At 38.3% G+C, this 16,343-nt stretch overlaps 1 protein-coding gene across 2 annotated transcripts in view; it reads left to right on the top strand.

Annotated features, from left to right (window-relative positions):
* KATNIP (katanin interacting protein) overlaps nt 1-16,343 on the top strand; it is a 55,695-nt gene that overhangs the window by 26,409 nt on the left and 12,943 nt on the right. For both annotated transcript variants that reach the window (XM_082064310.1, XM_082064309.1), the window contains exons 14-18: nt 3,073-3,807; nt 4,386-4,594; nt 7,550-7,625; nt 9,332-9,509; nt 12,003-12,168. In XM_082064310.1, coding sequence (XP_081920436.1) covers nt 3,073-3,807; nt 4,386-4,594; nt 7,550-7,625; nt 9,332-9,509; nt 12,003-12,168 — 1,364 coding nt within the window. The remainder of the gene's footprint in view (nt 1-3,072; nt 3,808-4,385; nt 4,595-7,549; nt 7,626-9,331; nt 9,510-12,002; nt 12,169-16,343) is intronic.

Here is a 16,343-nt window from a genome sequence, read left to right as displayed (position 1 = left end):
AAAAACTTGTCAACATCATGAAAACTGTAAATAAATCCCCTCTCAGTAATTTCTGTTCAGTCATAGAAACAGTAACAATTTAGGAACTTGAAATGTGTACTATAAGATGAGGGTTGTTATTATGATTCTAATAACAATGTCCTCTAATTTTGCTCAGAGCAGGTTTTGTTATGTAAAATTCCCAATACGTGTTTGTCCCTGGGAAAACTAGGTGCCATCTACCAGGTTTTGTTCTGTCTGTACTGTGCTGTGCAGGGTAAAGCCAGCTTCAAAGTGGAGCTGAGTGAGCATTAACAACAGGGAACCAGTTTTAAGTGTTTCCCTAAGAGTGGTGAATTTTAATTGGCGCGGGGCTCAGGGAACTGCAGTTTCCCAGTAGTGGTATGTGACAAAGGGGAGGCTGCACTAGCTCATGTGCAATGTCACAGCACGTCTTTGGTCATTAAATGAAGAGTAACAAGAACAAAAGAAATTAGAAATAGCATGTACATACATACTTGGCTTGAGATAATGTTGCTATAAAAACATACAATTTTTCTTTGATCACTGATTTAATGTGCAAAGGAAATGATGGAAGTATGCTGATAAATTTGCAAATAACATATAATTTGGGGTATTATGAGGTAAGAAGATTGAAGAACTGCCCAGAAAGATGAACTTGAGGACTGGAGTAATAACAATGAAATGCAATTCAATAGTACGGCTTGCAAGGTCATTTGGGGACTAATAACAAAAAATTAAGTTGTAAGCTGAGTAATCATCAATTGCAAATGACCGAGGAAGAGAAGGATCTCAGTTGAGTAGTTGATCACAGATTGCCTATGAAATGCTGGTGTGACGCAGGCGTGATTAGAGCAATGCGCTCTGAGGATGTATCGGCAGAGGCTTTTCTGTTCGTTAGGAGATGTTAATATCTCAGCATAGGCACTCGTGAGACGTCAGTTGGAAAACTGCAGTTCTGATCACCCGCTTTCAGGAAAGCTGATTACAAAGTGGAACAGATACAGAAGAGAGCTTTTAGAATGATTTGGGAAATGAAGTGTGTGATTGCGGCATGGAAATATGGTTGCTATTTATAACTGCAGGGAGTAAAAATGAGATTAATGCAACAGAGGGAGAAGAAAGGTGTTTTCTTCAAGCTAGTGTTGCCCCAAAACCTAGTTTGCTGAAGTTTTGAGAGGAATTTTATGGTGTGTGTTGCCATCAGAAGCAGGACAAGGGACTTGGTAATTCAAGACGCCTCCTAAACCCCCAGGGAGATGTGCATTTGAGGTGTCATTATTGCTGGCCTCTGGCATAACATCCATCACAGAGTCATCTCAGGTATGCAGAAGGATAGGGATGCATCTGGAACATCTGCAGTTGGGATACTCTTTATCTACCAGCAGAGTTTATTGTTCACCTGGCTCCAATAAAAATAACAAATTTTAGATTCTAAAAGTAATGCCAAACCCCGTAAGCCTTCAGCCAGTCACCTCTGCTTACGAGCTGTTCTTGGCTTTCCTTTCAGAGCTCTGCTTCTCCTGTTGTCACTCTTTAATGTAACCAATAAACCTGTTAAGCTCTCGTTGAAAATCACTGCTACTAAACTGCTGTAAAAGGGCTTCAGAGTTGTACTTTCTGTACTGCTTGGCGTATTTAACATAAAAAAAGTAAAGCAAAAGAAAAAGAAAACAGAAACATCTCCAAAACAAGGAAAGCTAATGGATATCAGCTATTCTTCTGTATATGCTAATCCTGGATTTTTAAAGCTTTGACATTTCAAAGTGATAAAAATACATACGGTATCTTCTTAAGGTAAATTATGAGGCTCTGGGAAGTACTATCTGGGATCACCCACCCCATGAGTATCCATGTAACAATGATTTGAGCAAGAAACTGGCTTAGAAATGACTGATGTTCTCTGAAATATGGACCTTTGCTTCCTATCTGTATTTGCCTCATAGGCTAAGAAGGAATGGCCAGGTTGGTCTCCTGCCCTTCATTCTGGAAGAAAACCCCCTTTAGGTAGTTTTCTATGTACTTTAAAATTCTTATTTTTATCTCATTTGTCCCCAGTGTAAATGATTATTGGCCATAGATAGATTAGGAACATTGCCTTTTTCCCAGTGCTTCCAAAAACGAAGTTAAAAATTAGTCTTGAGCAGTCTTTTGGGAAAACATTATTTTGCATTTTACTGCAAATGGCATTTATTCTTGATAACCACTTGTTTTAGTATCTGCTCAAGGACATTGTACACAAGTAAAATCCAGCCCATGGGCCTGTAATTGTTTAGTACTCCACTTGCTTTTCTTCATTTATTTGAAGAAAATACATAAGTGACAGCTTTATTGAAAATCTTTGTTATTAGCTGCTCTTAATTGTTTTGAGATGGAAATGAAGCAGCTCCCCAGTGCAGTCACAAGGAGAACACGCTGTGCCCCCACTGTGCCCCTCTCATGCGTTGCCCCCATTGCGTTCCCGTTAGACACTTGGTCATTATCCCCCTTCTACATCTCATACTTGCTGAAAAGTGAGAAGACTATTTGGACACTACCTGTGTAGAATGCAACACTCACCTCACCCTCCCTGTATGCTGAACCTACTTCTTTTTTTTTCACCTCTTTATATAGCCGTGGATGTTTTTAACAGCACTAGCTTTTCTCTGTAATGCTTTAGAAAGTTCACCCCTTCAGCCATTCCCAACTGTATGAAAGATCTTCTGCAGAAATGCCAGCAGATGATTTAAACTATTGTGACAGCCACACAATAAGCATCACTGGGCAAAATCCCAATTGTCGTAAGTGTTGAGTCAAGAATTCGCAGTCTAAAACTTAGTTGCATTTTTGTATCTTGGCACCTGCCCTGCTCTTCAGTATTTCGAAGTAATTGTTTTCATTATGTCTAAATGGGGAAGGGAAATTGGGACATGTAGCCTTCATAATGTGGAGGCACTATAAAAGTGCTAGCATAACAGAATTTCACAGCAAGGGAACGCGGATATGACCAGCATAACTCCAAAAAGTCTGTGTTGTAGTGGTTTGTACCCAGTCCTGTTTATGCATTAAACGCATATGTAATGTTATTTTCAGATCAAGACTTTTCTCTCACGGACATAGCAACCTCTAGAGCAAAGTGGCACAACGAGCAAGAGCACACTCTGCAAGAGTCCTGGAACTCCTTGGTGCAGTTTAATTATTCCCATCGTGGCCGAATCTCTAACATGGATTTTCAAGGGGATATCTTTGATGAGTTTCTCCATCAACAGAAAATCAGACGGCCTGGAGAATATCAGCAAATGAGAAAAGAGGGACTGCAAACGCTACCAAAAAGGCAAGAAGAAGAAAATGCTGTGGAGGCACCAGATGGAAATGATTTTGAAATTCCTGTTTTACCTTATGGGCAGCACTTAGTGATAGACATTCAAACAACATGGGGAGACAGGCATTATGTTGGTCTTAATGGAATTGAAGTTTTCAGTTCTAAAGGAGAGCCTGTTCAGATTTCAAAAATAACAGCTGACCCACCTGATATAAATATTTTACCAGCTTATGGCAATGATCCCAGAATAATAACAAACCTAATTGACGGGGTAAATCGGACGCAGGATGATATGCATCTCTGGCTAGCACCATTTACCCCTGGAAAACCCCACTTTATCTTTATTGACTTTGTGAATTCCTGTCAAGTAGCTATGATTAGGATTTGGAATTATAATAAATCTCGCATACACTCTTTCAGAGGTGTGAAAGACATTATAATGGTGTTAGATGAACAATGCATCTTTAAAGGAGAAATTGCGAAAGCGTCAGGAACCTTGTCTGGAGGTATGCTGTCATTTCTTGTTTTCGTTGTGGAAACAGCAGTACAATACAAACGAATACATTTAGCTCGGTTGGTGTAGCTTTCCACTTCAAAGCAAGCTGGCACTTTGTATTGTATTTAGTTGTTTTCATTGCAAAATGTAATGAAAACCCCACTAATGCATTCTTCAATGATATTGTGAATTTTTGTAGCATGTAGAGCTAATCTATACTCTTAATGGTGTCTTACCAACAATACCATATTTCAATAAATCAGATAATCACTAGACATTTAGAAGTTGCAAATTTTTCTTGTTTTCACAGATAGGGTCTTTTGGAGAAGGTAATGGTGAAGCTGTGTTCCCAGTACATTTTATATGCACTTGAAACTGAGTTTGAACTGGATTCTTTAGGTTTTTCTGCTGTGCAGTGTAAGTTTGAGAATGAACGTACTATTTGTATCAGTAGTCAGTATCAATTTGCCAAATATTCTCTTTAAACACTACTTCAAATTAAATGTAAAAAAGGACCGAGCATAGTCTTTATCACACTCTATGTTCTTTTATATGGTTTCTCCATTTAATTCTGTATGTTGCCTTCAGCTCCCGAGCACTTTGGGGATACTATATTGTTCACTACCGATGATGATATTCTTGAAGCTATATATTGCTATGATGAGACATACGATGGAGAAATGGAAAATACCAGCTCCTTGAGATACGAAGAAGAGCTCAAGAGACCAACAACTGCTGACAGAGAAGGAGATGAAAGACCTTTTACACAAGCAGGGTTAAGAAGAGAGGATCAACAGGTAGGAGCCTCTGTGTTCAGAACTCTCTATGAATATGTCTTTCTGAAAGATAAAATGAAAGTAGGAGATGCTGATTTCCATGATGCAGTGAAGCTCTGCAGATTAATACAACTATCTGTCTATTTTGAAGATTTTTTTCCCACTAGCTTAATAATTTATGCAAATTTGTTAAGTCCAAAAGGGATTCCAAATTTTAGTTTCCCTGATTAATAAGACTACAAGAAAGGCTATACTGGATTGTATATATATTTTTTTTTTCTTTACTTACTTGGACAGCAGTTAGAGGGTTTTTTTAATTAGGCATTCCTGAAGCTTTATGCTTCTGTCAGTGATTTTTACCATACAGTTATTATTGCAACGAGTAGTTGTGCTCCCTGTCAATCCAAACCAAAGATTTTTCCATATTTTCCTCAGTGGATGAAACAGTGTTTTACTGCACTGACAACAGAGCTTTTCAAAAGCTCCTCCAGAAGTGTCTTACTTTCTTGTCAAAATTATCCATGGTCATCTGTCTTTCCCATTAATTTGGTCGTTCTTCAGATGTCAACTAGCAGGTCAGGCCTGTAACTGGTGCACTTGACCCAGCTCTGACTGTGGCCAGTAGTGGGTGCCTGGGCAGAATGTCAGAATAGAGCAAACATGCAGTGGTGTTTCTCTGAAACACTCATCCAGCCCTTAGAAATTTGTCTTACAAAGACTTTTTAACTTAACCTTTGTGTTTAATATCCTGCCATGGATTTTTATTGTGTTAAGTCATCCGCAAGCTTTTTGAACACATGCGTGCTTCTACAACTTACAATGCTCTTTGGTAAGTTTCCAAGCTTAACTTGCACAGCACAAAGAACCTATTTCTGTCTCCGGGTTCATTTAATGTCCCCTAGTTTTTACCTTGGGAGAGACTAAGCAATTATTCCCTATTCCTTTCTTCAAGCCACTCAAGAGATTTATGCCCCTCTGTTACGTTCTCTTCTAAATCTCTCTTATCCAGAATGGTTAGTCCTGCTTTAGTCGTTCCTCACATGGAAGGTGCTATACAAGTATGGTCAAGCATAGGAGCATGGTGATACTTTCTACTTTTTATTTCTTTTCCAATAATTCCTGTACTACGATGCTATTTTGTTCTAGCTGTAAGGGTCTAAGAACATAGGTAGGACAATGTTCACAAGCAGAAGTAGTTGAAATAATAGGAAATTAGATCATATCTGAAAGAAAAGACACTGGACACCAGTGGAATGAAGGGATCTGAGTAGGCAAGAAAGGAGGAGGAGGGAGAAAAGAGGTGATAAGGTGGCTTGGCACAGATCATTTATGGCCTGCAAGGGAGGGTGTTATTCTGCATTCTATAGAACCAGTAGCTTTATCACATTCATGGGTTCTGATATTCAGTAGAGTTGCAAACTTCAACTCTCAGGCTGGTCTTTTAAAGTTGTTCTTAGGAAAAGACATCAGATACAGTCACTGTTTTGTGAGAGAGGCATCCCCAGTTGGAGGGTGTTTTCCCACCTCCTGTAGGTTATTGGTGTGTGGTTATTCCTGTGCACAGTTCTTCAGTTTCACCTACTGAATTACCACAAGGACATTTGCTGCTAGAGGAAGTATGTTACAGTTTGGAAACATACACATACAAGATAAGTCCATCGTTATACTGCAGAGATCTAATACAACAGTAGGAAAAAAGTGTTGACAAGCCTTTTCTTTCTTTTAGGCACAATGTAAGTGCATTTGATGTATCCTGGATGACAGGAAGTTACTTGTAATGATGAATGAAACTATGAAGAATGAGTCTGGACTTCTAATTTCCTGTTTGGCTTTTTGATTACTAATGAGGATTGAGCTAATGTTTTTGTACAACTACTTATAAAAATACCATTCTAATCCGCTGTTATTTTGTTTGGAGGTCAATACTGTATGTCTAAAGTTAGGATTTTTTTCCTTATGTGTAGCATTTTTACACATAACATATGTAACCATTTTATCCCACTCACTCAATGAAATGGAGTCGATCTGCAACGTTTTGTGGCTGTCCTTTGTCTTCCCTACCCTAATTGTACTAGCATGATCAGCAAATTTTGTCATCTGTTTATTCACTTTCTGGATTGCCATGTTTAATAGTATAGTCCGTTATTAATTGGTATTGTCAAAGAACAAATGCCAGATTTTGGATAAGTTTACTTCTTTGTTCTGCCTCCTGATTTTCAAGAACAAATTGTAGTGGCATTCTCTGAGGTCTTAACTTCCATCCAGACTTATTGTTTCTGCAACATATTTGCAATCTGTTGCAAATACAGCATATTATTATTATTCGTGTTAGCTAATAGCAGTCTTCAGGTAAATAATAGTGACTTAAAGATTCCAGCCTCTTTGAGAGTAGGTAGCCCACACTAGGGAGTCTCCCATTTAACACTCCTATATGCGCTAACAAAAAAAGCCCCAAATAGTCTTGACTTTCGAAGGATCCATATGATCTCCTACATTTTGGGGCATGTTTTCTATCATTTGCAGAACAGCCTGGATGGTAAGGCAAAGAGAAGATTGATACCCTGTTTCTCCAAAAATAAGACAGGGTCTTATATTAATTTTTACTCCAAAATGTATTACTTTTTTACATGTATAGCTGCCTGGAGGCTATTTAAATGGACTTTTTTTTATTAACTGTACCTAGGGCTTATTTTGGAGTAGGGCTTATATTTTAAGCATCCTCAAAAATCCTGAAAAATCATGCTAGGGCTTAGTTTCGGAGTAGATCTTATTTTGGGGCGAAAAGGGTATACACAAAGCTGGACATTAACAAACAACCCACTGCCTCCCCCCAAAAAAACAACCAACCAAACCAACCATAAAAAAACCCCAAAGAAACATACAAATAACCCTCCACTTTATAAACAATATGTCTGTAATATATACATGATATGCATGTTCTTTGCACCTGCTGGTTTACTTTTTTTTACTTTTTAGGTTCAAGAACAGGTAATTCAGGCAGACCTTCTCTCTGAATGTATACCCAAGGAATCAGGAATATTTACTGGAAAGTGTAAGTTCTTATATTTACTTCTTCCTTAACGACCCTCCTCCCTAACATGTTATCAAGGAGGATCTAATTTGTCAGAGCAGTATAGGACTTTGTGACAGATGTCAGGTCTGGAGTAAAGAAGAGTAATTGAATCTTTAAGGCAGAAGCTTTGTTTACTATGGCATTTAGAACATTATATTGTAGCAGTTGTCTTTTAATCTCAGAAAAATAACACTAGCCATTTGCCTAGTCCCTGAATGGGATTTGTAATAGCTGCATCCCTTACCCAGTAATTCTCTCCCAATCCTGTGTATTTATGTAGACTGACTGAATTTCTCAGATTGGATTGACAATAGCTAGACCAGAATGTTATATCCATACTTAAAGTAACTGATTTCTTTATCCTGTACAAAACCAACATGCTCTGAGCTTGGAGTTGGATTGAGACCTCCAGATGTCCCTTCCACCCTGCATCAGTCTGAGGATCTATGGAGGCATTGGCATGGCAATGTGAATACCAAACCGTGTGTGGAGAGCTGCTTCACCCTTTCTTTCTCCTTTGGTTTGAAAATACGCTCTGGTCTTGCCTGAAAATTCTTGCGTGCTTGTGCACAAAATGAGTTTAGTCTTAGTAACTGCCTTGGGAATAGCATCTAATATCAATGTAGCCATAGCTCCAAGCTTGTCAGCTAATGGAACTATTTATTTCTTAGTGTCCCTGCAAATACTGAAGAGATCTTACATCCAGGCGAATTTATTTGTATATCAAGACTTAGTCTCGTGTAAATAGCTACAGCTATTTATAGGTAATTGGGCTGGATGGCTTAATAGCTTTAATGCTTGTTTGCTTTACAGACCATCATGGCTGCTGGTGCTTCTTCAGGTATTATCCAGCCTGATTATTTCTGGGCTTCTGTAATGTGTGAAGTGAAAGATATTTTTTAATTTAGAGTGATGGATTTTTATGGAACCTGATCAGATTGGAATATTACTTGTTATGTCTGTATATGCTATTTATACTTTTTCAGGAAGGCATGAAACAGGTGGATCTGAAGATAAATGTACAATCTTTTATCTGCCCCATTTTTCTTTCCTATTTATTTTCTGGAGATGCAGTCTAATCAAGACTGCTGCTTTTCACTAATGCTCTCCCATTAAAATACTTCCATGTGTCCAGTTCTGACATGAAGATGGTAACTTAAACACATTAGCAACCAAATTTGATTTTTGGTTTAACTCTGAGTTGGTGTTCTCTAACAACTTTTGGATTTACAAGAGACTGGATTTATATGAGGCTATATAGTCATTTAGCTGGCAAAAGATGATAGATGGACTTCAGACTAATAGGTCTTCTCTGTGTCAGCATAATTACAAAATCTGTCATGTAACTGCCTAACCGTATCGCTGAATTACTGTCAGTCTACAATCTAAGTAATGAGACACTTGATAACATGCTTGATCAGTTGTGTCGTTACAAGTGAACAAGATGCTGGGAGCCCACTAACGGGGTCTAACACAGATTTACAGAACACACTGCGCTGTTCCACGGGGGTAGGCATGCAGACCAGGAAGTATACATATACAGCATATAAAGTTATTTAATCTAAACAAAATACACGTTCTGCTAATCGCTGGGGCTTACATGTATACTTATATAGGCTCCTTACTTCAAACTAGTAAGTATTAATATGTACATAGCTATATTGTATGTATGTTCTTTTATATAGGCCTGCAACTGAATTTTACCATGACCTGGGGAGACTCTCATTACCTTGGACTGACAGGGCTTGAAGTGATAGGAAAGAATGGTCATGCATTAAAAATAAGTGCAGAACAGATTTCTGCTTCGCCCCAAGACTTAAATGATCTTCCAGAGTATACAGGAGATTCCAGAACATTGGAAAAGTAAGTAGCAGAAGAGCTGGATTCTGGATTTTTTTCCCCCCTCATGCCTGTTGTTTCCACCAACTGTTTTGGAGCTCATCAATTTTAGATGCGTTTTACATCAAACTTTATAAAGTGACAGAATTATATAAACTTTTATTATGTTAACACATGTTAATGCAAACATGATTTTCATACCATCACTGCTCATTCTGGGATTTCACAAGCTACCCAGGAACAGCTTGTTGTAAAAACATGAATGAGATGTTTCCAAAAGATGGTGTTTGAGTTAGAAAATGCTAACATGCCTGGGTGGTATCTCTGCCAAGGACTTTCCAGGCAGAAATGTGGGTGTTGTGTAGCATCTGTCTATGCATATGCAGTGATATTTATGCAGGTTTTCTGGATAATTTCAAGGAAAATTTTCAAGTTAGCAAAGGGTGAGGATGCATTGGGGACTTGCACAAATAGGTGCTGTTCTTTTAGAAATGCTGCAGCTTTTTAATGTTTTTTTTTTTTTTTTTTGTAATTCCAATGAAGTTTTATACATTGACAAGTATGCTTCCTCACATTAACTTGTGCTTCCTAATTGGCAGCAGTATAGAGACCGTAGGCTATAGGTTTGGAGAGGACTTGGCAATTGTTGTTATTGAAGCTGTACTCTGTTGTTTCCAAGTCATATTTCAATTTTAAAGGGTATTTTCAGTTGTAATCCTGTCCTCTGGCATGTTTATGGTCTTGCGAATAAGTTTATGAATTAGGACTTCTCTTTTCAAAGTCTTTGAGTCTTCCTTAGAATCTTGTATTTATCCACATGTACACTAACTCTGTTCTTTGTAAATTCTGCTAATCTGACTGGTACGTATGTCAAGCTTACTTGTATATAATTACTCCATTCTTCTACCTATTTGCATTACAATCTCTCTGTAGGCATCTAAGAAATCTTCCTATGAGATGCCCTGTGATGAAGAGGTTCTGGTGGGGGAATCTCTCCAGGCTCCACTGTGATGGACCCAAATGCAAAGAAGTCATTTAGCTTTTCTGTTCATGTCTTATCTTCCCTGAATGGTCCTTTTGCAGCGCGGTCATCTGTTAATCCTACAGAATTTCTGGCAGGCTTTCTGCTCCTGTTGTATTTGAGGAATTTTATTTATGGTACCTTTGCCTTGCTAGCCTTCATACTCTTTTTTTGGCCTGTGCAGACACATTTCCAGAGTTTATGATCCTGTCAACGTGATCATGACTTTTGTTGAAAGATGGCATATCATAATTTCCTTTATCCTGCCACTGAGCCAGGCTGGCTTTGATTTTTTTTGAGTCCTCCCTCTTTCTAACATCTTTCTTAGTAAGTGGGATACATCTGTCCTGTGCTTCCAGTATGATACCCCTTAATGTTCTCTCTGATGTGTGTAATTATTTTGTTTTGTTGTTATTATTATTTTTTTTTACATCATAATTTTGTCTTAAGAACCTTTTTGGGCACAAGAAATTGAGGGGTTTTTTGCTTTTGAAAATACTGCAAGCGTGTTGAATTTGAGTACACTACAGTGCTCTTTAGCTGTAACATTTGAAATGGGTCCTGTGTAGTATTCAGTACCAAGTCAAGCATTATAACATCTCTCATGGGCTCCCTAATCAGTTGCTCCCTGAAACAGTCATTATTCAAATCTTTTTCTTTACGAAACTGCCAAGTCTGGCACTCATTCTTCCATTAAACTTTTAAATAAATAGTAAGTACACAGGGCAGCGTAGAAAAGTAATTATGATGGACAATTAATTCATATTCTCCTTTACTCTATCTTTGTATGCCGTATTTTGTGGTAGAAGAATATAAAGTCAGAATTCCAAAATGAGGAAATGATGGAATTAACTTTATCTAAGCAGCCTGAAGTCTGTGCCCTTATGAAAAGACAATGTCATGCTGGTAGAAAGCTTTTCTTGAATGTAGGAATGTGCCTGCCTGTGCGCATGAAGGATGTGAACGGACTCTGCTTCTTCCCCGGGTTATCCAGCTCCTGGTCAGATTTCAGTATAATTGCACCGGTGTAGAAACACACTTCAGAGTACCAGATATACTACTTTAGGCATGGAACGATATTAATAAATTATATTGTGTCTGGGCCTTAGAGTTTTGCCTTCAGCCATTTTGGCACAAAGCTAGTTGAGCTTTGCCTGCCTCTGTTCACACAGGGGAAAACTCAGGATATTTCTGTTTTTCCTCAAATAGAAATACAGCTAACAGAAATACAGGTTTTTCTTCCCCACACCATCTTTAATTCAACAATTTCATGCTATTTTTTGTGTTTACCGTGTTTTTTAATTGTGTGCACATAGGCACAATGAGCCCTGGAAGCTGGAAGTGGTGTCTAGAAAGGAATTAACTCCTAGTAAAGTACCTGACTTTTATGAGAAAAGCAAGCTTTTCTATTTTCTTTTTTCTTTTTCTTCTTTTTTTCTTTTTTTTTTTTTTTTTATTCTTTTTTTCCCCCAGCTAATGGATTTTTCTCTTTGTAGGTTAATAGATGGGACTAATATCACAGTAGAGGATGACCATATGTGGCTCATTCCCTTCTCTTTTGGAGAAGATCATCTGCTCACAATCTATTTTGATAAAATTGAAAGCATTGCAGGGCTTCGCTTTTGGAACTATAATAAATCTCCAGAGGATACCTATAGAGGGGTAAGTAAAAGAAAAGGAGCACTGCCAGCAAAAATATACAGCAGTGCATTGGAAAATTGGTACTGTGATAAATGAATATAGCTGCCTTAATGGAACACCATAAATCTTTCTAGATTGTCTGAGTCTGAATTTTGTGGCAGCTCTAATGCATTTCTGTCTCCACAAACAGCAAATATTGAAAAAAAGCCAGAGATAGTTTAAAGAAATCTTCACAGCTGATTTTTCTAAGAGACACATACAATAGCACATATTATTTTCAAGATATATGGTTCTGAAGTGGTATCTTCTCAGTATCTAGTATTTAGGCCTAGCATATGATTCTTTATTTCCTGGAATACAAGGAATGGTAAAACAGGGGACTCTTCTCCAACAGAAATTCTGTTTAGGTAAGATACAGGAGGCCAGTCAATCAGTACCACCTTTTCCAAGAAGCAAGCGATCTCTAGAGCTGTAACAGTTATTAGGGAATGTTGACATCTTCAAATAGTTTGGCTAAAGTAGTTCAGCTAAAATTGTACAACATATCTCCTGTCGTCTTTTTCCAAATTGCTTGGTTTATATTTTTTTTTCGTATTGTATTATTGGAATTGATTGGTAATTGGCACCTGTTGGAGATCATGTAACATCTTGCTGGCATTCTGAGTTTGGCCGTCTCACATTTCATAGAATCATAGAATAGTTTGGGTTGGAAGGGACCCTGTTTTTTCTCAGAAGCTATAGATGCACTTGTAATGATAACTAAGTAGTAGTTCCTGTTCACTGCACAGCAAGTTTATGAATCCATTTGTTTCCAGGTCTTCCCCTTCGCACATAACTATTGCATTCTTGATGTCCAAACTCAGTCAATAGATAAGAAGAAAAATGTCGATATGTATTAAACTAGCAAGAGACAGGACACAAAGAATAAGCAAAGTTCTGGAAAAAATCTAGAATTGAAGTTGGAGGCACAGATCCTTCGTAGGATTGGGCAAGATAGTAGCAAAACTTGCAGAAATTCTTTGTGTAAATTTACCTTCCAGGTTGAGCACTATATGAACACTACATAAATAGGAGGTGTTACCTCTCCACAACAGAGCCCTGGTGTCTTTTAATATCAGCATGGTATGTTTTTGAGTGCCAAAGACTCCCCAGGGGGACAAAGCATAAGATCTTTCTTTTAAGCTGCAATTGATCAAGATTTTAACATACAACACCCAATTCTGTAATACATTGCATTGACCCAACACGTTTGAAACCTTGGAGGGTTCAGGAGCATGTTGAGCTTTCCATGTAAACATACCCCTTGTAAAACAAATGGGTTTTCTTAGTAAAATCTGCTACTTAATTGATATGATTTGGCATAAAGGACGGACTCTTCCCTGTGAGAGTGGTACAGCTGTGGGACAGTATACAGTGATGGGAGACTTTCAAAAATAAATGTGACAAGGGCCAGAGCAACCTGATGTAGCTTTGTGGGCTTCTCTGCTCTGAGTAGGAGCTCTGACTGGAGACATGCAGGAGTTCCTTCCAACCTAAATCTTTCTGTGATTCTGTGTACAAAATGCAATATGAAGAACTGTGTTTAAGTGGTGATTTTGAATGTTTTTCACTGCTGTTGTAAGCCCAACATTCTCTAAGGCGGAGCAGGGGAGAAAAACTTGAACATGAATTTCCATACCAAATCAGCTCCCTGTATGTGTGTCTCAGCTATTAAAGGAAGGGAAGAAATAGCCAAATCCTTAAAATCTAACATGGAATTTGGAGGCCAAACCAAGAAAGAAAGGAAGGAAAGAAGGTATATTTTCACAGTTTACTTTGCTAGGTAGAAAATAGAGGTGAGTCTGATCAAGTATGCATGCAGGTGGCACGCCTGTCAGTCCCATAACAGTTATTGGGTAAAATTTATATGAGAAGTTCATACCTGCAGTCCTTTAAATGGATAAAATAAATTATTTGGAAAACTGAAGATGCAAGGTATCTGCTAGGCCACAGTAAAGAGGCTTTAGACTGTAAACCTGGGGAATCATGACATCTGTCTCTTGAAGAATTGCTGTTCCTTCTAAGAAACAGTCCCTGGCTATGAGATATAATATTTGCTGGGCAGCTGTGGACTGGCAGATTCTATCCGCAGCTTTAGTATGAGAGGGTAATGGCAGTGAACTGCCAAAATGAAGCCTTGTGTGCTATTTCCAGCTCTATGAAAAATTACCTTGTGAAAGCTTTGTTTTGTGATTTCTAAAATGCCATGTGTGATGGTTGATTGCCTTCTCAGATGATGAAAATTACTTAGAAATGAGGGCTGTAAAGGGCACATAAATATAAGCAGCTGTGGTATAATAGGTAAGATTTCATCTCCAAATCTCTGGACTTCCCATTCAATATGTGTTTCCTACAGTAAAGGGTATTTCAGTGGATTTTTCACCTCCTGTCCTTAGCATGACAGACTGGTTCAGCTGGGAAGTAGCATGCAGAAGAATTTCTGATATGAAAAGGGTATTTCCTTTCTTTGCTCCCAAGCTTATTAAAGATGAAAAATAGTTATTTCTCAATACTTGGTACTCATACAAACATCCCATCCTAATTAATCTCCATGCTGTGTGGAAGTGAACTGAGCAGTTTCTCTAGTCTAGTACAATAGCCAGGGTTTTCAAATCAATAAATGTTTGTGTACTTGCTTTTGGGATATTGCAGGTGTACCTTACTGAAATTGAAATTGAATAACAAATTAATTGCAAATGGAAAAAAATACGAAAACTGTTAGAAATATCAGGTCACTGATAATACACAGGCTTTGCAGAAAACTCTGCCTGTTTTTAAGTTCTTCTCAAATAGACACCTGAAATGGGGAATTTAATGATAAATATTGCAGATGTATTTTTAATAGAAATCCTAATAACAAAAATTAAATATTTGCATACAAAACTAAGTTAAGCTCAAATTATTGTATATGCATCAGTATAAAATCCAAAGATTAGAAAACTGACTAGCATTACCTTTAGTCTAAACTAAGTCTTTTGTTAACTAAATGAATCTATTTTAGTTTAGTCCATTAATCAGCAAGCTTTAATTGTATTGCCAATTACAAGGCCATCTCATTGTATTTCACAGGTATTATTCCTTCCTTAACTGGTAGTTAGTGAAAGACTCAGTGCAATACGTGCTGCTTGTCTGTTATATTTACCATATTTCAGGGCAAGATGCAGGGATAATTGTTGCTGCATGATTGAATTGTTGTGTGACTGGGATCATGCAGACAACACCAGATGGTGCTAATGGGGGAGGGTGAAGGGGCCAGGACTCCCTCATCAGCTGAATAAGTATGCCTGAATTATTTAGTTTAATCTTTAGAGATTGTATAAGATGCGCATGCATCTGTGACGTGGACAAGGCTCAATTCTTTCTGCCTGGAACGGGCACCTCTTCTTTATTCATATGCCCTTGGGTTATGTACAGCACTGCTTGGCAGATGAGTTTGCATGATCCTGGAAAAGTCCAAATGTCACCTGCCACAAAGATAAATCAAACTGGTGAAATACAGGCTTTCTGTAAATGCAACAGAGACGCAAAGAGCCTGCTCTCGAGAGAGCACAAGGTTATGGGATATCTTGGAGGCTGGTTTCAGCCAGCGCTGAGCAATCGGGCCTGATCTGGCAGTGCGTTCAGATACACGCTGGCTCTGTCTGTCTCCTCAAATCACCTTTGTGACAGATGCTGACTTGAAAGCCACTTCTCTCCATTCTGTTGACATGTGTATGTATTGCTGCAGTTTCAGGAATCATAGAATCATTTGGGTTGGAAAAGACCTTTAAGATCATCAAGTCCAACCGTTAACCTCACGCTGCCAAGTCCACCTCAAACCATGTCCCTAAGCACCACAGCTACACATCTGTTCAACCCCTCCAGAGTTGGTGACTCCACCACTGCCCCGGGCAGCCTGTTCCAATGCCCGACAGCCCTTTCTGGGAAGAAAGGAAGCTTCAGCTTGCTGAGATCTAGTGAGATACAGTAATTGAATATCGCTTGAATACAGGTTTTTTTTTCACCCCAGATCCTCACCTCTCCCATTTCCATCAATGTCAGCTATGATGGTCTGAGTTGCACACTATGGATTGCAACTGGTATCTGCTGGTTTAAGGGGTTTTTTTGCCAAACGATGTCATGCTATAGAGGAATAAGATAAATATAACAAAATTATT

The sequence above is a fragment of the Streptopelia decaocto genome (genome assembly GCF_964273445.1).
Source record: "Streptopelia decaocto genome assembly, chromosome: 13".
Taxonomy (NCBI): Eukaryota; Metazoa; Chordata; class Aves; order Columbiformes; family Columbidae; genus Streptopelia; species Streptopelia decaocto.
Note: the sequence above shows the minus strand (reverse complement) of the source record. Positions and strands in the feature narration are given on the sequence as shown.